A 21,884-nucleotide genomic window follows, 5' to 3' on the forward strand; every position below is an offset into this window, starting at 1 on the left:
CTTAGACATAAACATGAGTGACCTCTTCTTGAACATATCTCCCCGGGCAAGGAAAACAACAGCAAAAATGAACAAGTGGGACTATATTAAGCTGAAAAGCTTCTGTACAGCAAAAGACACCATCAGTAGAACAAAAAGGAACCCTACAGTATGGGAGAATATATTTGAAAATGACACATCCGATAAAGGCTTGACGTCCAGAATATATAAGGAGCTCACACGCCTCAACAAACGAAAAAAAAATAACCCAATTAAAAAATGGGCAGAGGAATTGAACAGACAGTTCTCCAAAAAAGAAATACAGATGGCCAACAGACACATGAAAAGATGCTCCACATCGCTAATTATCAGAGAAATGCAAATTAAAACTACAATGAGGTATCACCTCACACCAGTAAGGATGGCTGCCATCCAAAAGACAAACAACAACAAATGTTGGCGAGGCTGTGGAGAAAGGGGAACCCTCCTACACTGCTGGTGGGAATGTAAGTTAGTTCAACCATTGTGGAAAGCAGTATGGAGGTACATCAAAATGCTGAAAACAGACTTACCATTTGACCCAGGAATTGCACTCCTGGGAATTTACCCTAAGAACGCAGCAATCAAGTATGAGAAAGACCAATGCACCCCTATGTTTATTGCAGCACTATTTACAATAGCCAAGATATGGAAGCAACCTAAATGTCCATCGATAGATGAATGGATAAAGAAGATGTGGTACATATACACAATGGAATACTACTCAGCCATAAGAAAAGGGCAAATCCAACCATTTGTAGCAACATGGATGGAGCTGGAGGGTATTATGCTCAGTGAAACAAGCCAAGTGGAGAAAGAGAAATACCAAATGATTTCACTTATCTGTGGAATATAAGAACAAAGGAAAAACTGAAGGAACAAAACAGCAGCAGAATCACAGAACTCAAGAATGGACTAACAGGTACCAAAGGGAAAGGGACTGGGGAGGATGGGTGGGTAGGGAGGGATAAGGGGGGGAGAAGAAGGGGGGTATTAAGATTAGCATGCATGGGGGGGTGGGAGAAAGGGGAGGGCTGTACAACACAGAGAAGGCAAGTAGTGATTCTATAACATTTTGCTATGCTGATGGACAGTGACTGTATAGGGGTTTATAGGGGGGATCTGGTATAGGGGAGAGCCTAGTAAACATAATATTCGTCATGTAACTGTAGATTAATGATACCAAAAAAAAAAAAAGGCAGTTCCTGTGTGGTGACCTCCAATGAGTTCTACACAAGGGTATAAAGGGCATATAAAAGTGTAGGCAAAGGGTCTGATTGTGTTTATACAGAGGATCAAAGCCTAATTGGGCTACCCCGAAAATGAACTAAGATATGATATGAAAAAGAACTTCCAACATCTGCACTCTCTGGAAGACTCATGCCAGAAGATGATCATCAAAAAACCCCAACAAAGATCCACGCACTGCTACAGCTGTAGATGCACTCATCCCACCAGTTCCTGGACTTGCCATGGGAATGAGGAAGGAGATATCTAAGCTGACCTGTGCATCCAGTAAAACAACAAATTTGACTGGATCTATACTGTTGGAACTCAACCAAGAATTAGGAGAAGTGCAAATTGTAGCGCTCCAAAATCTTACAACTACAGACTGTTTACTGTTAAAAGAACATAAGGGATGTGAACAGTCCCCAGGAATGGGTTGTTTTAATTAGTCTGATTTCTCTCAGACTGTTCAAGTTCAGTTGGACAATATCCACAATATCATAGTTAAGTTTTTACAAATGCCTAAGGTGCCTAACTGGTTTTCTTGGTTTCACTGGAGATGGCTGGTAATTACAGGTATGCTTTGGTTATGTAACTATACTCCTATTATGTTAATGTGTGTGCGCAATTTAATTAGTCGTTTAAAACCTATTCATGCTGAAGTTACTCTACAAGAAGATATGTCAAAGAAATAATCAATCTTCCCATGTTTTCTTCCGCCTGCTACTTCTATAGCTTTTCTTCTTCCTTCTTAATTACAACCCTTAAATAGCCTCATATCAAATTTACCGAGTATCATAATTCTTCCAAGCGGTAAAGATACCTCAAGACAAATGCTGGGCATAGAAGCCACAGGGCATAAATATGCAAAGAAGTAAAAAGCTACAAACAATAAGGCTTCTCTCTCACTTACCAACTTTACATTTCCCTGTATGGCCCCGGAAGATGACTGGTTAGCCAGAGACGGGTAAGATTCCTCAAGGGAGGAACAACCTAAGACAGGCACAGTCGCAGGGGGGCCATCAGGTGAGAAATTGGGGATCAACAGAGGTGAGGCTTAGAACCTCACCCCCCCTGTTCTGAGAGAAATCTTCTGCATACGTGGATGTTTTATTGCCCATGCCTAGCTTGGATTAACACATAGTCTACAGGCACACACCTGATGATCTACATTTGCTCTCTTACAACACTAAACTATGTTTTCTACCTTTATCCTGTATCTACCTACCACTTCAGCATTTTATTAAAAATAATAACAATAAAGAGAGAAATGTGGTATCCACATATAAATCAAGTATAAAAATCAAATGAGTATTCATATTTGAACTGTTTATAGTTCATAATGCATGAGCAAAACCGAAAGTTTCTGTGATGACTGCCCTTGTACTGTTCACCATGTAACTTATTCACTATGTAAGAATTTGTTCTCCATGTAAGAACTTGTTCGTTATGCTTCAGAAGATTGGAGACTGACGAAAATTGGGCTTGGGGTGGATTAATGATTGTGCATTGAGCATTGACTCCCCTATACAGAATTTTATTGTCGTTAACAACCATTTGATCAATAAATATGAGAGATGCCCTCCCAACAACAACAACAAAAAAAGTACTCACTTCCAATTGCAAAATAAATAAGTAACCGGGATGTAATGTATAGCATAAGGAATATAGTCAAGATATTCTAACAGCTTGGTATGGTGATAGCTGGTACCTAGAATTGTCATGTATATAAATGTTGAATCACTGTGTTGTACACCTGAAACTAATGTAATGTAATACTGTGTGTCAACTACCCTTCAATAAAAAAAAAAAATGTGAGAAAAACAAAAAACAAATGAAGTTGAACTTCTGGTTAACATTCATTTGCCACAAGGTAGAAAGTATCCTCATCAACATAATTTTCAGAGGAATAAATTTACTGATGCTATGAAATGTATAGGTTCTTAATGAATGAGTTCTCCGGATCATTTCTACATTTTAACACACCTCAAGCAGAAGACAATTTCCAGGACAGAAAACTCAGAACTGACTTCACAGTACCCTCTGGTGGTTGCTATGTATCAATTCATTCTTCACAGAAGAAAACAGTGGAGTGCAGAATAGAACTTTGCTTACAAGTTAATTGTCCACAGTAAACCACTTTTCAAATTACAGTAACAACCATTTTATGCCAACTGTAACAGCTTTTTTCAAATCCTAGACTGCAAATAGATTTTATCACTTCTATATGCTATTGAGAATGTTTCAACCACAAAAAACACTTTAGTCCTATAAAGAAAAGATAATTAATCCAATTAAAAGTTGAACACTTTTACCACCCAAATAAAACCTATTCCATTTAGCCACTTTTCTATATCAAGTCAATTCTAATTAGCTACTTATTTAACACAGAGCAAATAACTTCACTACTCTGAGCTTCTATTTTTCCTAAAGTAAATGGTATAAAAACAGTTTTTAGGAGCTTTTTTAGAATTCAAAGAAATAACTGGATATTAAAATCAATTAATACACTGTTAACACCTAAACAATCACCAGGCATTTTTTCCCTGGACCCCAAGATTTCAGTAAGTTTCTAATTAATTTTTAAGCTTCCTTGAGATTCTCCATCATTGCTATGGACCAAATGTTGGCATGACCCCAAAATTTATATGTTGAAGTCTTGACCTCCAATGAGATGGTTATTAGGAGGCAGGGATTTTGAGAAGTGATTAGGTCACAAAGGTGGAGCCCTCATGAATGGAATCAGTACCCTTTTTATAAAAGACACCCACAGAGCTCCCTTTCCCCTTCCCTATGTGAGGACACAGCAAGAAGACAGCAGTCCCTCTGTGAATCAGGATGTACACCCTCACTAGACACCAAATCTACCAGACCCCTGATCTTGGACCTTCCAGGTTCCAGAATTCTGAGGAATGAATAAATGTTGTCTATGGTATTTTTGTTATAGTAGTCCAATACACTAACACAATCATGATGAATTATAAATATTTTCAGTTCTATTTGGTCTTTATTGACTCAACAAGAATGAATTAACCCAATACTTGATGTTCTCATGAACAAAGAAAAGGTGACAGTTTAAATAAAAATGTTGGCATTCATTAAGAAAAAAAAATGCCATCTCCATTAAAAGGAGTCAGGGCAACTTGGAGAAATGGTAGATTTCAGGGTTTCAGATAGGAATCCATACTAAAATGGATTAAAGAACAAATTAAAGGGAATGAGATATTTAAATTTTGTAGTAGCAGCCTACAAAATATTTACAAGGGGAAAAGAATAACTTTCATAGGACTAGCCTGGCAGATACTGCCCTAATAAGTGATCCAACTGAACTTCACTAGTAATGGGACAAACCCAAAATGTCCTATCACCCAGTAAGATAGAATCAGAGTACAACATCTCCCTTAAGGTGTCCCTGCCAAAGACTCACACACAGAGCCTTATTGTGACAAAAACACCCACTACTACCAAGGGACACACTACAAAATAACCAGTCTGCAGTTTTCAAAGTGTTGAGGTCATGAAAGTCAAGGAAAGACTGAGGAACTGTTCCAGACGGAAAGAGACTAAAGAGACGTGACCGCTAAATACAAGAGATGCTGAGCTGTACCCTTCTGCCACAAGGGACACCACTGGGACAACAGGCACAACCTGACCTGTGTCTCAGAGTCAGGTGATCACCAGTAAACAGTGCTGATTTTCTGATTTTGGTGATTGTTTCTAGGAAAAAAACACGCAAGTATTGGGGAGATGTGTGGCATGCAGCAAGCCACTTAACTCTCAAATGCTTTAGAAAAGAAGTTCCCTGTAATGTTCTTCAGCTTTTCTGTAAGTTTGTGATTATTCTAAAATAAAAAAATTACTGAGAAAATGCATGCAAACTCCATGAAAGCAGAGACTCTGTTCCTCGCCTGGCAAATCCCTGGAAGAGTCGTCATGACTACCTGAGAAGTGAGCATAAGTGAACTGGGGCGCGGGCTGACCTGTCACAGAAGTCAAGGCCACCTAGAACTGATCAGCCTAGAAACAGTAAAATAACCATAATTATTTTAAAAATTGGAGATAACTGACAAAATAAATAGCTAAGGGAAAAAAAAGGTCTTTAAAGAACAGCCTGCAGCAAGAAGAGGTTGGACAAGAGAAAATTACTTTTCATTATAGCCCTTATGTACTGTTTGATCATTTAACCAAGTATTAATAAAGTACTATACTTAATTCGAAAAATTAGAAAATTATAAGGAGACTTGAAAGAGAAGTACCAAAAATTAATTAAAATATAGTTGAAATAGCTTCTCACAATGATTCCAAGGAAAAGGAAATCTTTGCTTGGTTAACCTTATAATTTTGTTTTTACGTGACAATCCAGTCACACCTCACATTAGCTTTCTTTTGTTACCATCAACCTTATCCTTTTCAAAGATATGAATAGTTCATTCCAACATTGACTCTAAGGAAAAGAAGGAAGCAATTATTATCCAGCAATCTGGGGCTACTGAAAATGATAACATTCATACAATGGAAGGCTGCACACGATTAAACATGATGTAAATGGCTGGTGTTTTTCTGCCTCAATGGAAATACAAGAAATACAAATGGAAACAATACATTCCCATCATGAAAGGGGTTCCCTTCAGCAGGCGCTCTCATCTGGAACCCTCACAGGAGGCATATCAGAATACAGGGTGGGAGCCACATGTGCCGAAGTCCATCACAGGCCACGCCGACTCCACACATGGACGGCCCATCAAACCCACTCGATGGGATGGGAATAATGCCCCCCCGTGTCACGGAGGAGGGAGTAGCACAGTCTCACATCAAAGCCCATATCCTCAAGCCTACATTATACTGGATACATTTGACCCAGTCCATATATTAAGGGAAAAAACTACATAGAGGTCTATACAGCAGGATCCCATTTCCGTGACATAAAAGTTTTATACACACCCTCACACCTGGAGAACTTCGGAAAGACTCTAAATTTAATAAGTAGGTATTAAAGATGGATTTTGATAATCTGTATTTTTCTATGATAACATTACCAAAGTAATTAAAAATAATTTTAAGCGTAGGGAATAATTCAGTTCACTAAAGCTTTGATTAATATATATATGAAATGTTACACCATAGGTATACATACACCCAATATAAAAGTGAAGTGGTACAGGAATTACCAGAGGGTGAGCCAAGCATCAAAGAGGCCAGCAGATTTCACCCTTGTCCAGCAATTCCAACTCATTAAATATCTTGAAGACACAGAATTAAAGATTGGGTATTTCTGCCTTCATAAATGTCTTTTCCTTATGTTTATGCATGCGACTGCTTAAAATAAAAACCCATCATAAATCTATATGGATAACCTGAGGACAAATAAGAATCACTGGTCTGTGGCTGGACTGGAATGAGTCATTTTTACACATGAACAAGTGTCTGTAATGTTCTTTAGATTATAGAAAAATCCTGAGTACAGACTGCAAGGCAAATCAGCTCTGTAAGCACCTACATCATAAACTGGTTCCATTAAATTAAGAAAAGAGAGAGAATAACCACAGGCCTTCTGACAACCCTTACACCAATCTGTAGAGAGTTAAGAATGCACTTCCATGCTGCCTATAAAATCAGAGAAGCAAGTGGTACTTACCCAGGATGGTGGCAGTCGGCGCCAGGTCCCTGACAACACCCCTGGGCCACGGATGCTGGAGAGACGGCACCAGAAATGCTAATCCGTGTGCATCTGATAGGAGGAAAACAGATCAAGGTTAAAGCATAAAGTAAAACCCAGGATACAAATGTGATCTCGCATACTCTTATATACTCTTATGCCATAAGGTTTTGGGAGACCCACCTCGGGGCCAAGGAGCAATGTGAAGGAACTGAAAACAACTGAATATGGCAGGAAACATTTCAGGTAGAGTCTGTGACTGATGCTTCTCAGATTTTCATGCTAATAAATAGCCTTTTTATAATGTCTGAAACTCTAAACATACAAAATCTTGTTTTGCATCTTTCAATTATAAAAATAGGGACTTCTGAAATTATAACTCCTTTTTAGTAAGAAATTGAGAATACTTTTTTCCTGGTCTCATAACAACAAACTAGCAGATTTAGGGCATCAAAACCAGTCACAAACTCACTAGAATTAAAATTTAAATATTAAATTCAGAGTTCAAGTCTCTGCCTGCATATGGGGCAAAGTCTGTACAACTTGTATTGATACACGAAGATTTCTATAAATAAGATACTTTAAAGGAAACATATATCGGGTGAGAATCCACTCACTTTTCATTCCTTGAGAATCTTTTCCTTGCAAAAACATTGGCCAAAGAGTAAGCGCCGGATTAAGTTTATTGGAAAAGGATGCTGACTTTATATTCAATCTTGGGTTCTCTGAAGAATCAAGGTTTTTATCCTCCTTGGGTGATATATAACAAGCGAAGTTCTTTGCAACCAGATCATCATTAACACAGACCTGTACAGTTTTAAAGATTTCATAAATAATAGACAAATACAGTCAAGCAATTCAGAAAATACACTAAATTTAGCCCCAAATTTCAATCTTCATAAAAACTATTTCATGGAACATAACTTGATAGAAATTGATCTCTTGACTTCTGTTCTGGTAATAATGAACTAGATACTTCTGACAGAGCCTCCTGATAAGAAAAATAGTAAGAATCTGTGCAAAAGATAAATGAGTCAAGTCTAATTAAAAAACTTTTTAATTTCTGCTCTTCAAAGACACTGTTAAGAGATGAAGCACAATCCAGAGATAGGGAGACAATATATTTTTAATTATATATCTGATTGTACATGTATGCAGAATACATGAAGAACTCTCAAAAGTCAATAAAAAGAGAAGCCAATTTTCAAAAATGGGCAAAAGACCTGAATAAATATTTCATCAAAGAAGACACAAATAACATATGAAAAGATACTCAACATTGCAAGTCATTAGGGAAATACAAACTTAAACCAAAATGAGACACCATTACACACCTGTCAGAATGACCATACAAGTGCCAAAGAGGATGTGAAGGGATCGGTACTCTCATACATTGCTGATGGGATTGTAAAATAGTCAATCACTTTGGAATTCAGTTCAGCAGCCCCTTACTACCTACAACTATCCATAAGTTTGACTCCTAGGTACTTACCCAAGAGAAATGAAAGCACAGTTCATAGGAAGACTTATACATAAATATTCACAGCAGTTTTATTTGCAATTACCCCAAACTGTTCACAGGTTCAAATGTCCATCAGTAACAGAATGGATAAACACATATATTACATCCAGACAACAGAAGAGTACTTGACAATAAAAGGAACAAGATGGGTATATCTTAACAATGGGTTGAATAAAAGAAGCCAGGAAAAAAAAAAAGAGAGAACACCCTGAGACACAGCCCTGTTCTTCCTTCGGGAGCTGGAAAAGGACCATTGGCCCTATTTTACTTTTTCTGACAGTTATGACCTCATGTGTCCACTATAGGTTCTCTCTGCTAAGCATGCCTTCTGCACTTCACCACCTTGAAGAAAGAGCCTGCAAACAGCCATACACAGAGAGAAAGACCTACTTGAAATGCAAGAAGGAATAAGGTCAGTAGAGAACTTATCTAAAAGATGTTCTACAAGACTGGTACAATAGCCACCATTTTGGTATTTTTACCAAGTTGTGAAATAACCAATGCAAAGTCCCAGGTATGGGATATGGGATAACAAGGGTATGGGATAACCCAAAATGCAATATACACAGTGGCCAATGACCTTTATTACAAATGAATAACGTAATCATGAAGAGGGTGGGGAAGAGACTAACCTAAGTGACTTTGGAAAACAGTATTCTGGCTGCAAGCTGTAAAGCTAAAGACACATTTCTTCTTCACAGGAATGTGGGTTAGCAATTCTGAAATCACCCCATATGAATCCTAGGGTTAACCAAATAACAGACTTAAGCTTAACAAGAGCAGGTTTCTCACTGTCAGAGTCAGGTGTCAAGAAAAGGAAAAGGGAGGGCCAGAAAGAACCCTGAGGTGCTAGAATGGAATGAGAGGCATCAGAACTCGTAATATATGTGCAGATGGACAGATCTAGGAGTGAATGTAGCTGTGTGTGCATGTGGGCTGCATCCATATGTGTGTTTCCTGTCTGCGGAGAGGGCTTACAATCAGGGACACCCTGCAGCTCGAGCACGCCTGCCCTGGTCTTGCTATCTGAATACTATTCTTCCATAAAAGGAACCACTTCTGGCTGGGCTGAAAAATGACAAAATTAGCTGGGAACATCTTATGATACCAGAAAGTAGAGAGTTTTCAACAATGATGAGTATGTTGAAAGCATCCCTAAGCCATTGTGAAGAAGCTCCTAAAGGCATTTTGAGCAAGAAAATAATGATAGCAGTGGGTTACGTGCCCCAGAGTATAATAAAAACCGAAGAGCCCATACTGAGATGAACAAACTGCTGAGTCAATTCACAAGTGGGAGAAAGGGGCAGGTCTTCCTTATAGAATTCCAATTACAAATGGAGAAGGCATGATGGATATGGGCAAGCACCACAGAAACAGTTTTGCAGGCGAGAATCATTGATGGATATTCGTACCTCTCAAAGTATCTCCCCCTAAGATACTCAATGATTTCAAAAGGAAAGTAATACTAACCCTGTAGAGGAAGACGCTGCAGTATCAGCTTAGCCAGGAGATCGAGGCTAAAGTGACTAGTAACAAGACCTAACACCATGACTCCCCTGCTTTGATGCACTGTGTCACGATTCTGTGACATTCTTGCCCCAAACATACAACCTCAACCTGGTCATGAGAAAACACCAGACAAACCCTAATGAGTGACATTCTATGGAATACCCGGCCAGGACTCCTCAGAAGTGCCAAGGTCTTAAAAGATGAGGAAGGACTGACTGAGGAGCTATCACAGATCAGAGGAGACTGAGGAGATGACATGGCATCTTGTATCAGATTCGAGACTGGGGAAGGGAAATTGGAGGGAAAATTGAAAAATTCAAATAAGGTCTATAGATTTTTAAAAATAGTATTTTGTCAGTGTTAATTTTTCAGTTTTAATCATTCTACCATTGGTTTATATGGTTAACATTAGGGGAACCCAGGTAAATCATATATAAAAACCTCTGTACTACCTGTGCATCTCTTCTGTATGCACTTCCAAAGGAAGTTTTAAAACAAATCTACAGTTCAGATGCCTTCGGTGGCCCTGGGCAGCCCAAGATCTGCACCTCCACCTTGTGCCACCCTGCAGAGGGGTCAGCTGGCCCAATGTTAACAGGTAATAACTGGGGCAGAGAAGCCCATGAGGTCCACATCTCTACTTACGTTTTCTGAATCCTTTACAATGAGCACATATTACACACCATGAGAAAATTATGTGGGGCAAAAAAGCAGTGAATGAAAACCATACCAAATGTGTGTGCTTTAAAAAATTATGTCCTCTATTAGAAAATAACATTTCTTACTCATGACTATAGATACAATTTCTTGTCCATTAAGAAATAAAATGCTATCTCAACAAAGCACTAAAGTAATTTTTTTAAATAACCAAAAGAAGAACACACATTCCTGGCTAACTTCTGATCTAAGCCAGACCTTGAAAGATTAAGAAAATTTTCTATGCTGTGTGAAAGACATTTTTTCCTTGGCATGTACTCTGTTTTATAAAAAAATATTTAAATAATGATAAAATATTTTAAAGCTACAATTCCTTCACTTACTTTTTCATTTTTTATAGTTACATAAAGGTAAACCTCAAAAGTATCTTCTTCCACAGCACATACTTTGGCTTCCACCTGGGTTGTTGCTAAATAGTGTAAATGAAAACATAAGTTAGCTGACACTAAAAGTGTGCTTGAAACAGTCCTGTCTTTTTCCCACCTGTTCACTTCTACTAACCACTTGGGGTCACCCAGAGCCTCGCATCCAGTGGCTCCATCCTGAAGACGGGGCATCAAGCTGAAGGCTCTCCTGGCGAGTCCAGGGCAGGCACACATCCTCTGCCCCCATCCGCTGCACCCTCCTCCTGCCACCCCAGGAGCACCTCCTCTAGCACGGTTCTCAGCCCCCTCAGCCCTCCCAGTGACTCCCAAATGCACATTTCCAGGCACAGTCTCTCATCTGAGCTCATTCTACCCTCCAAATGCCCCATGGATCCAGGCTCTGAGCTTCTCTCTCAGAGACTCAAGACCCCAAACAGCAGCTCCACATACAGGTAATGATCAGGCACTATGCTAAGCCCTTTACAAACACATTTCACGTCTCTTACCACACCCTTTGAGGTTAAGTGCTGTTATTGTCATTTTACAGGTAAGGAGACCAGGTTCAGCAAAGGCTATACAGAAGTGGCAGGACTCCATTCAATCCCATGCACCCTGTCTCCACCAAACCTGTAGCTCCCAGCAGCCCCCAATGGGCACACAAGGGCCCAAACTCCAAAACCAGGGACCCTCCCAACCTCCCTTTTCCCCCAGGTCAAAGCATCCGCTGCTCCTTTACCCAGGCAGTGGGGCAGAAGGGCAGAGGAGCCAGGCAGCACCCCAGGCATTTCACACCCACTACTCCCTAGGAGGCCGGCACAGCTGCTCCACTCTGACTCCAGGGGCTTAGACAGATGCCACAAGAGAGACTGTATTTTCCAGTTACAAAAAAAGAGGGCACACTAAATAGGGGCCCTGACGAGTCCATTAATCATAAGTCAGCATAACAGTGATCACACACTAAGCATCCTTATACTAACCCTCACTCACTTAAAAAAGCTAGGCTCTTCATTGTTAGTTCAACGAACACATGTAAATTTATTTTGCAGTGCTATAGCTTCTTTGCAAACTAACAGGCAGGCGTTGTTGTGTAAGGGTCCCTCACCTAAATGGCCCCTTTCTAATTTCAACTTTCAATTACTGATGTCCACATACACCCCCAAAATTCCAGAGGTTCAGGGTCACCATGACACTTGAGGTGGAAGGAGCTCCAGGTAACTCATGAACCCACACAAGGGTCAAAGAGCTGAGCACGCCCATCTCAACCTCTCACCAGAAGGCTAACTCAACTCGGGGGTCAGGTCAAAGCAAGAAACAGTAGTCACAAGCTTGCCTTACCTTTTAGAATGTTCTGAAAGTGCTGAATAGCTGCACTGTCCCACTTCTTGGCAGGTCTGGAACAGCAAGCAGATGCAACTTTATTAAATAAAAATCTGAGGCTAATAACACTACCATCATTTCATAAGTCATATGGCGGATGTTTCTGGCCTTACATATGGAACATAGGATGCAGGTAATGGAGAGCATGGCTCTGGCTCTACTGTGGGGGTGATGGTCCCAGGTGCACCCTGCACTAGCTCTCACCATTGCTGCCTGCACCAGTGCAGTGGTCACTAAGCAAAGGCCCCTCCCTGGGGCTTCCTTAGTGACCCATGACCACCACCGTGGCATTGTCTGCTCCAGCACCATTGTTCCCACTTACCTGGGGCATTTCTGTCCCCAACCTGAACACGGGCTCCCAGGGGCAAGGATTCTGAATATGTAGTGTTCTGCACAAACTGGCACAGAGTGAGGGCTCCATGCATGTTGGTTAAACCAACATCTGAAGAGTGGTTGGAGGAAAGCTAGCCACTACTGTGGTAATACAAAGAGGTATTCCTCACTTTGTCACGCTCTTTCACTGTCTCCCATTTTTATCTGTCACCTTGCCCTTTCCTATACTCTAGAAAGAAAACCCTAGGAAAAGCTGTAGGCGGTGGAAGATCACAAGAAACCAGTATTTGTAAGCAAGGTTGTTTCTCCACTGGTTTTATTTATCAGATACCACCACCATCCTCCAAGCGTTGTTTTAAAGATCAAATGAGGCAACGCACTAAAGAATCCAGCCCAGTGCCTGGCCTAAAATGTTGCTATTTACATTCTTACTCAGATAGATAATAGGCACATTACTTCAAGAAAATTGCAACGGGTTTCTAAAAGGAGGGAAAAAATAGAGACAGTGGTTCTAAAACCTTGTCACACACACACAGAATTACCTAATAAGCTTTTTTAAAAGACAAAATGTGGCAGATGCCTAAGGAGAATGTGACCTGAGAGAAAAATAAATTGAGGCTATGACCAGGTAAATCAATCAATGGCGGCACATATCTGCCTGTCTGTCAATCTCTCTCACATACATATAGAATAACCACATGAAGAGATACCCAATTTTACAAGTCAGAAAAATATAAATTAAAACAAAATACCATTTTCACCTAGCAAACAAGTAAAAAGTAAAAAGCCTGATGATATTCAATGCTGATAGGAAAAGCCACATTTTTTATACCCCAATTGCTACTCTTTTGGGAGGGCAATGTGACAAAATGTATGAAGACTGCAGTACACATATGAGACAGGCATTCTAGGGAAGTGCAAACACAAAGGTACCACAGGCACCTACACCAAGGGCACCCCAAGGCTGCGGCAGGTCCCTGAGGAGGACTGTGGTGCTGGCAAGGGGTTCACGCAGAAAGGGAGCAACCAGGACACAGACTGCCTCTGAGGGAGAGCTGGGCATGGATAGGCCCGTCACCCAGGTCACCCCAGAGGGGGAGCAGCTGGCTGCTCTTGAAGAGGAACAGGGGAGGAGCAGGGCTTGCTGCTGCACTGGGGATCGCTTCCCAGACTCGCTGAGAGCTGGGAGCAGGGCAGCCTGGCAGATCGCACTGACATCAGCAAGCATGAGCTGGCTTAGAACCTTGTTAGTGCAGATTCTGAGGCCAGCCACAGAGTGATGCATCCACCATGGCAAAGGATCTGCGGAGGGTCTTCACAGATCCCACAAAAGCATCCACAAGAGAGGCAGCTTCCAAGTACACAGAATACAATGCAACACCACCAAGATGTGCAAGTTGTGCAAGCTGAGTAAGAGCTGTGCTGCTTCCTCAGATTTTCTTCCTATAGTGCCACAGTCCTGGAGGGCAGGGGAGCAGTGCAGGTGGGAGACAGGGGCTGCCCCCAGGACACAGGCAGTACTTTTTCAAGAGAGCAAAGGTCACAGCCATGCCCCCTGACACAGAACTGCCCAGCACAGGGACCTGTTCTGTACAAACACTGGCAGTGTGGCCAAAGCTAGGGAAAAGGAGCAAAGATAAGGGTAAGTGTATGTGCCTCTCTCTCTACTTTCTCTGTACGTTTTATTTATTTTTTACATACATTCTTATGGGAATGTACAGTGTAAAATGGTTTGGAAACAATCCAGCTGGCTATTAAGAAAGCAATGGTTAAATATAGCAGGTATGCCAATTCTACTTGCCCATGGAAAAGACTGAAAATAGAAAGAAGTGCATGTATTGGCAAAGAACTTCAACATACATTAAGTTAAATTTGCAAATAAGACAGTATGTGGTAATTTTCACTAAAAGCTCCATGCATATGAATATGTACAAAACACTGAAAACGGTCTGTGAGTTCAAAGCCTGAACAGGTCACCAAAGCCTCCAGGAGGGAGGAAGTGGGGCTGGAGAAGAATGCAATTGACTGTTTTTTGTTCTAAATGGTCTATGATCTTACATATCAATGTTTCCCTTTACAGTTAATTTATTCCTTTTTGTAAGATAAGAAAGCCAGAAAGCAAAAAGTTGGGGCCCTATTCAAAACCCCTCCAACTGCAGCTTCTGGAGATGAGGCTGCCCTGGGCATTCTGCAGCATGACCAGGTCCGGCACACGCCGACTTGGGAGACACCTCTTGATGAACAGAGACCTCTGAACTGAGGAACTGATTTCAAAGAGAAATCATATACTCAATTTAAGAGTTCTACCAACGATTCAACATATGTTAGGAGCAGTACTTACACAATTTCCGCACTGTCTTCACAGAAGTCAATGTGTAATGTAACAGGCTTTGTGCAATACAGTCTGAATTTTTTTGCTCTGTAGGGAAGCTGCATAAAAGTTTCTACTGCAACTCGGATGCTTAACAGTGAAACAGAAACAGTTCCATTATAAAGAAAAAGTATATATAACATATTTCTTCAAAATATACCAATATAATTAATATGCTTAACATAAAAAAAAAAACCCACACAAAGACCAATGTTCCTATTACAGCCGCCAACAGCAGGACGTACTTGGAGACATTTTCCCAAAGGAGTGAAAATTGGTTCTTGCAGGGCAAAAAAATTTTACTCTTTTGTATAGAAAGCACAGATACACATACAGTACACAAACATATATTCAGTGTATTTTTTATTTAAAATACCATAGCATGGGGTGGGGAGGGATTAGAAAAATAATGTCTAACAAGGTGCCTTAGAATGGAGAAACACTGAGCAATAACAAACTAAAGCAAATTCTATTTAAGACTTTTAAATACCAATTTCAATACACAACCAGAATTATCTTAAAAGTTTCTGTAAATGAGCAGATGTTTTTATAATTAGTATTTGTCGACTTTGCACAAAAAAGCTGAGGGACTGAAATTTGGTAAATAAGCTGTTCAACATTTTAATTTTCATTCTTCTTTAGGCAAATGACAGACCACTTTATCATACCATTTCTACAGAAGTTGGTTCTCATTATGCCCTGATGGGCAGCCCAGTCCTCATATTTATTAAACTGATATCCCTTTACTATTGGATAAGATGCTATGAAAAAAGTACCACAAACACCAACGCTGACTTGTTCAGTGTTTTCTAGGGAACTGGGATGTGTGGTCCTGGAGTCAGTAAGGGCTCATTCTGAACTGTCTCCCCAATTATGTGACACTTGCATCCTCACTCTGTCAAGCAGCATGACCAGATGCTCTACTCTCTACAAGGTGAGGCTATACCAGCACCATGCCCCTTCTGTGGAAACAAGAAGTTGCTCCCAGTAGCATCTTTCTTGCAGCCAAGCCTCCCTAAAGGACCCATTCCATCACATGAACAAACATGAGGTCAGGCCAGGCCAAGCCATGTAAAGAGCCAGCCAAGAGCACCCAGGAGATGCAGAGCACCAAAAGGAACGTGGAAGGCAGGCCAGAACCACATGACGAGTCTTCATTCTGACCACTTGCTTTTACATTCACTGCATGCAGAACTGGAACCTACAAGTCTTCCTATCTTGAAACTAAATAAATTCTAGTTTATGAATCTCCATCCCCTTGCTTTTAAAATTGACAAGCTCCTTCAAAGTTGACATTTGTATCCTTGACGGGTATAAGGCAAAATAAATACGTACGTACTTTTTAGATTTCACTGGAATGTGCTTGGCAAAATCCACAAGGAAACATTCTGCCAGGCAGTGGTCGGCTGAAGACATAATTGACTTAATAATAGCCCTGCACCAGCCCCTTAGCTCCTGACAATAAACCACACAAACCTACAGAATGAAATAGAAAATTTCAGTGTTAAAATCTCTAGTCATATCATGAGAGAACTAAAAGGTGCACCCCAAACCATCTCAAGCCTGCATTTTACCTTACAGAAAAGGAAAGAGGTGCCAGGATGCTGGACCTGCACTAGCTAAATACTGCCTGTCAATAAACAGGAGCACAGGGCCCCTGGATTTTACTTCATTGCTTTTCTTAGTACAGTTATTTTGGCTCCTTAACTAAGGACAATATTTAGAAAGTAAAATGAGGAAGGTATTGCTTGACCTCCTTAAATCAAAAACAAAGCTTACAAATAATTGTCCATCGTGTGCTCATCTTCCCCGTCCTGTTTCCCGAGGCTTTTCCCGCTCTCTACCATTTGTTTACCATCTGCCACAACTGGATGTTGGCTCCATGATAATGAGGATTTTTGTCTGTCTGTTTACTGCCATATTCCCAGCACCCAGAACAGTGCATATCATGTACTAAGTCTTCAAAAACTAGCTGAATGACTGAATAAATAGATACCCACAGTCCCCTTTTTAGGGAAATTACCTTGCTGGAATGACAGCATGTGATATCCTGACTGTCCCCAGGACTGCCAGACCCCAGCCAGCTGCTAGCAACCCACAGACAAGCAAACCTGATGCTGAGCACAAGCTTCTGAAGCCGCCCAGAGGGGAGAGTGGTGGGGCATGGGGAGAAGGGGAGCCAGGGCAGATTCCTGCCCTTGGGAATTGAAGTTGGAAAGTATATTGCAGCCATTCTGCAAGCGCTGGGTTCTTGAGAGCCTCATATAACTCAAAACACACATAATTCAAGAGAAATTCTGCCAAAGGATGGAGAATCTTTCTAATTAATGCCGAAGTCAAAGCAACTTGCAGGAATGATATGACTAGTCAACAGTTCACACAGCCAGTGAACTTTGATACGGTGGTATACTAGAGCAATTATTAGCCAAAAATGGGATAATTTAAGGATCAAAAATAATGGTGACTATATTAAAAGCCATGAATTCAATAGAGCACTTAAAGATGGAAGGTAGGAGAGAAACACAAATCTCTGGACACTAATGTAGATAACTAGGTACAAATCACTATGCTGGTAATTGATTAGAGAAAGAATCAAGCAATTTCTCCACCTTACCAATACAAACTCATTACTTCAGGTTAGCCAACATACCTAGTAGATGAAGGAAACTTCTCCACAGAAGAATTCCAGCTCATGAATGCAGAAGGCATAAGAAAATCACTATTTTGCAGGCTTAAATGAAAGAGCTGATTTGGGCAGTGCTGGTCCTGCATGATGCAACCAATACATGACAAGCCCATGAGTACCCCCCAAGGGGGGGGGGTCTGGCTACTGCTGTCAGGATCCACTGGTCTTTCTCAGCATCACCAAAAGTACTATCTTCCAATTCAATACCAGATGAAGCCCACACCACTTCATTCTTGGAGAAAAAACAGTGACCCTACATCTAGTCAAGACTTTACTAATTACAAGTCCACAGCAAACACAGGAATAGAGGGATGAGTTCACCATTACCACAAGGAAGCAATCAGGCTATCTGAAATGGGGAATATTTAGAGGGGTAACTGACCTGGTCTCATTTTTCCAACAAGTTAATGTTAATGGTTAGGAAAAAAATCATGTTATTAATGATGATTTTTTCAAGAGGGGTAATTCAAATTACTTCCAATTTATGTAATAAAGAGTATATAAACCTTTTCCTTTCACTCTATTAGAAAAATTCAAACTCCTGAATAGTGACTGATTTGTAGCAAGAATCAGACGATGGGCATGGGAGCCAAGGTTGCAAGGAAAAAGAGGGGCCCTGATGGGGAGCAAGGAAAAGCAGCACGGACTAGCCAAAGCCATAAGCAGCCAAAGGGGAGGCATCAGTCCTAGACTGCAAATCCGCTGTCTTCTTTGCTAAGGTGCCTACAGCTATGATGGATCTAGAACACTGCTCTGGCGCCCAGGCCCAGGAGGATGACCCCAGGGCCTGAACTAACATGATGTCCTGGCTCCTGCTGCCCCCATGAACCTTATACACGAGCCGCTGCTTTCCACAACCAGCCTGCATCTCGTGCGACCAAAAGTAACCGAACATAAGGCAATGATGATAAGCCATTAAAGTGCTCTGAAAGCTTTTATCACCTTTATTGCCAAATATTCTACATTTCAAGTAGTATTTTAAGACACGGTGCTTAGAGGGCACTATACATACCTGACCTTCTTCCAACATTAATGGTTTTATTTCTATATCTTGACACATGCTATTATAGAAGTCATTCATGGCACTGTTTAGTTTGCGGTAGTCAGCTTCATGGTCTGAAGAGGGACCACACCCTTTTATAACCACCCAGAAGCATCCTGGATCTTCAACCTAAAAAATTTTTAAAAGACAAACAAAATAATGATTTAAAAGTAGAACTGTAAAATAATAAACCTTAGAATCACAATAACTTCTTCTAGTTTAGGTGAGCTAACAAATTCTTGATGAGTAACTCTGTGTTAAATGATCCGCCCAAAGATATGTATCTATGTCAAAACATTGCACTGTATACCTTAGACAAGTTATATGTCAATTATATTTCAATAAAGTGGGAACAGAAAGAGATGCAGAGATAAAATTCTAAAACATGTCACCAACATATAATACGTACTTTTTATTTGTTGTGACTCAAAACGCAAACTGAGATCAATGCCCTTAATCGCCTGTATTTTAAAAATATCCATAACAAAATGCAAAGGTTCAGAACAATACTTTTAGGATGCTATGTTTTTCGTAAGAAAAATTAACAAATATGAATATATGTATGTTGTCCTGAAAGTAAGAGAAAGAAATGGTGGTAAACAGAAATAAATATAAATTATTACCTGCAAGAAAGGCCAGAAGAGGGGTAGAAAGGACAGGAATGAAAATCAGACTACTCTGGATATATCTTGTTATCTACTAATGTTATTAGAAACCAAGATTTTTATTGTTGGAGAAAAGATACAAATATACAATGAAAAGTTAAATTTTAATTGAAAATATCAATAGGAAATCATGATTTTTCAAATGTATTTATTTCCTAACTCTGCCTGTTGAAAGGGTTTAAAAATAGTGACATCCCAAGATTTTGGGTCCTAGATCCCAGGTGGCAACAGCACAGATGTTCACATAAGCATTTGTTTTCTTCTGAATGTTTGAACATTTTTAAAATAATTAGTTGGAAAAAACAACAGCTGGCCATTCTGGTTCCAGTAATGACAGAGTAGTTCATGTGGACTAACTCAGCTCCAAGTGACAATGATAAACCCTAGAGAAAATACAAAAATCACAACTTGAAGGCACTGAAGAGTTATCACCAGCAGGTAGAAACTGCAGGGGACTCAATCCTTGACAGGAGGAAAGGACACTGGGTGAAATCCCTGTTTACACACAGCTTTCCCCAGAACAATCCCTAGTCCTGGTGGCCTGAGTGGCTACAATTCCAGCACAAAGTCAATGTTTGTGCTTGAGGAACCTGAGAATAGAGTTTGGGGCTGCCAGGACAGCTGTAAATTAAAGAAATTCTCAGGAGAGTCACACAGGGGAGAGCCCTAAAGTCTGCATATGAAAACCCCTCAAATCCTTGGCAGCTGGTGACCATATAAAGAAACTCACATATCCATAGAGTAATACTACTCAGCAATAAAGAGGAAGGCAATACTGACACACGCAAAGCAGAGATGAGGCTCAAATGCATTATACTAAGTCAAAGAAGTCAGACTCAATGGCTACATACTCCTGTATGATTCTATATGCACAATTCCATTTTTATAACATTCTAGAAATGGGTAAGAAAACAGATCAGTGGTTGCCAAGGATTAGGGATGGGGGGAAAATGGCTACAACGGAGCACTAAGGTAATTTTGGGGGTGAAGGAACTGGTCTGAATTTTGATTGTGGCTGCATGCATTTTTCAAAGTATCACAGAATTCTACATTAAAAACAATAAATGTGGCTATATACGTCACATCACAATTTAAAAAATAGTTTATGGGTAAAAAAATGATTTCAAGCAAACATGTTAAAATTTAAACTTGATAGGTGGTAGATGCCAAGGTTTTCTATACTTTTACGTATGTCCAGTATACTTCTAATAAAAAGCTAGATTTTTAATTTATTTTTAGTCAAAAGTAATGATTCTTTTAGAAAGCTTCCTGCTCTCTGACATGACATCACCTTGACAGTATTTTTACCTAAAATGTTTAACTTAAACACAATCATGAGGAAAGAGACAGACAAATCCAAACTGAGAGGTTTTTTTGCAAAGCAACTGCTGTTGCTCTTCATAAGTTTCAATGATATCAAAGATACAAAAAAGCCAGGGAACTGACCTAAATGAGAGACTAACAGGCCAGGACAAGTAAATGCAATGTGTAATTTATTCGATCTTGAATTAAAAAAAAACATGTTATATAAGACATTACTGAGACGACAAGAAATTTGAACATTGTATATTAGACAATATCATATAAATGGTAAATTTCTCAAGTGTGATAATTAAATTGTGGTTACAAAAGAAAAAGTCTTTGTTCTTAGGAAGCATGTGTAAGCGTTTAGAATTCTCAAATGGTTCAGCAAAAAGAAAAGTCTAATGTACATATAAAGAAACATGCGCACGCAACAAAATATAAACATTTGTTGGAGTCTAGATGTAGCATATATGGTTATCAATATTATTTTTGTAACTCATTTTTACATTTGAAAATCTTCAAAATACCAAGTTGGGCATGAATGCTTAAAAAATTGGTAAGGCATCACAGATCCTTTCAAGTAGCTAGCTCATTTTCTTCTAAACCAGAGGAAATGTAGGACAGGTTCAGTTGCAAATGCTTCCACATGTTTTACTAGGTAGGAGGGGACAGGCTAACAGTTCTTCCAACCCGTCTCTCCTGGCGATCTTAACCATCTTGAGTGGCATTAACCACATCCACGTTGTGCTACCATCCTCACCATCCACCTTTCCTCATCCCCTCTCCTTAGCCCCCGGCAAACACCAATCTACTTTTTATCTCTATGAATCTGACTACTCTTAAGAACCTCATGTAAGAATCGCTAAGTATTTGTCCTTTCCTATCTTATTTCACTTAACATGATGTCCTCAAGGTGCATCTGTGTGGTAGCATGTGTTAGAATTTCCTTCCTTTTTAATGGGAATAATATTCCATTCTACCGTATATATCACATTTTGCTTATCCAGTCATTTGTTGATGTACACACTTGGGGAAAAATTTTTACTATCTGTGTAAAAGAGAAATCAACCTGGAGAACTACAACTGGTACC

At 40.0% G+C, this 21,884-nt stretch overlaps 1 protein-coding gene across 3 annotated transcripts in view; it reads right to left on the bottom strand.

Moving 5' to 3' along the window:
- Positions 1-21,884, bottom strand: part of TDRD12 (tudor domain containing 12) — a 79,427-nt gene that overhangs the window by 56,250 nt on the left and 1,293 nt on the right. For all 3 annotated transcript variants that reach the window (XM_057493000.1, XM_036929848.2, XM_036929847.2), the window contains exons 2-8: positions 18,794-18,952; positions 16,435-16,571; positions 15,066-15,185; positions 12,350-12,405; positions 10,973-11,058; positions 7,519-7,708; positions 6,881-6,973 (exon numbers count right to left, since the gene is read on the bottom strand). In XM_057493000.1, the coding sequence (XP_057348983.1) occupies positions 6,881-6,973; positions 7,519-7,708; positions 10,973-11,058; positions 12,350-12,405; positions 15,066-15,185; positions 16,435-16,571; positions 18,794-18,952 (841 nt within the window). The remainder of the gene's footprint in view (positions 1-6,880; positions 6,974-7,518; positions 7,709-10,972; positions 11,059-12,349; positions 12,406-15,065; positions 15,186-16,434; positions 16,572-18,793; positions 18,953-21,884) is intronic.

The sequence above is a fragment of the Manis pentadactyla genome, chromosome 15, assembly GCF_030020395.1.
Source record: "Manis pentadactyla isolate mManPen7 chromosome 15, mManPen7.hap1, whole genome shotgun sequence".
Classification (NCBI taxonomy): Eukaryota; Metazoa; Chordata; class Mammalia; order Pholidota; family Manidae; genus Manis; species Manis pentadactyla.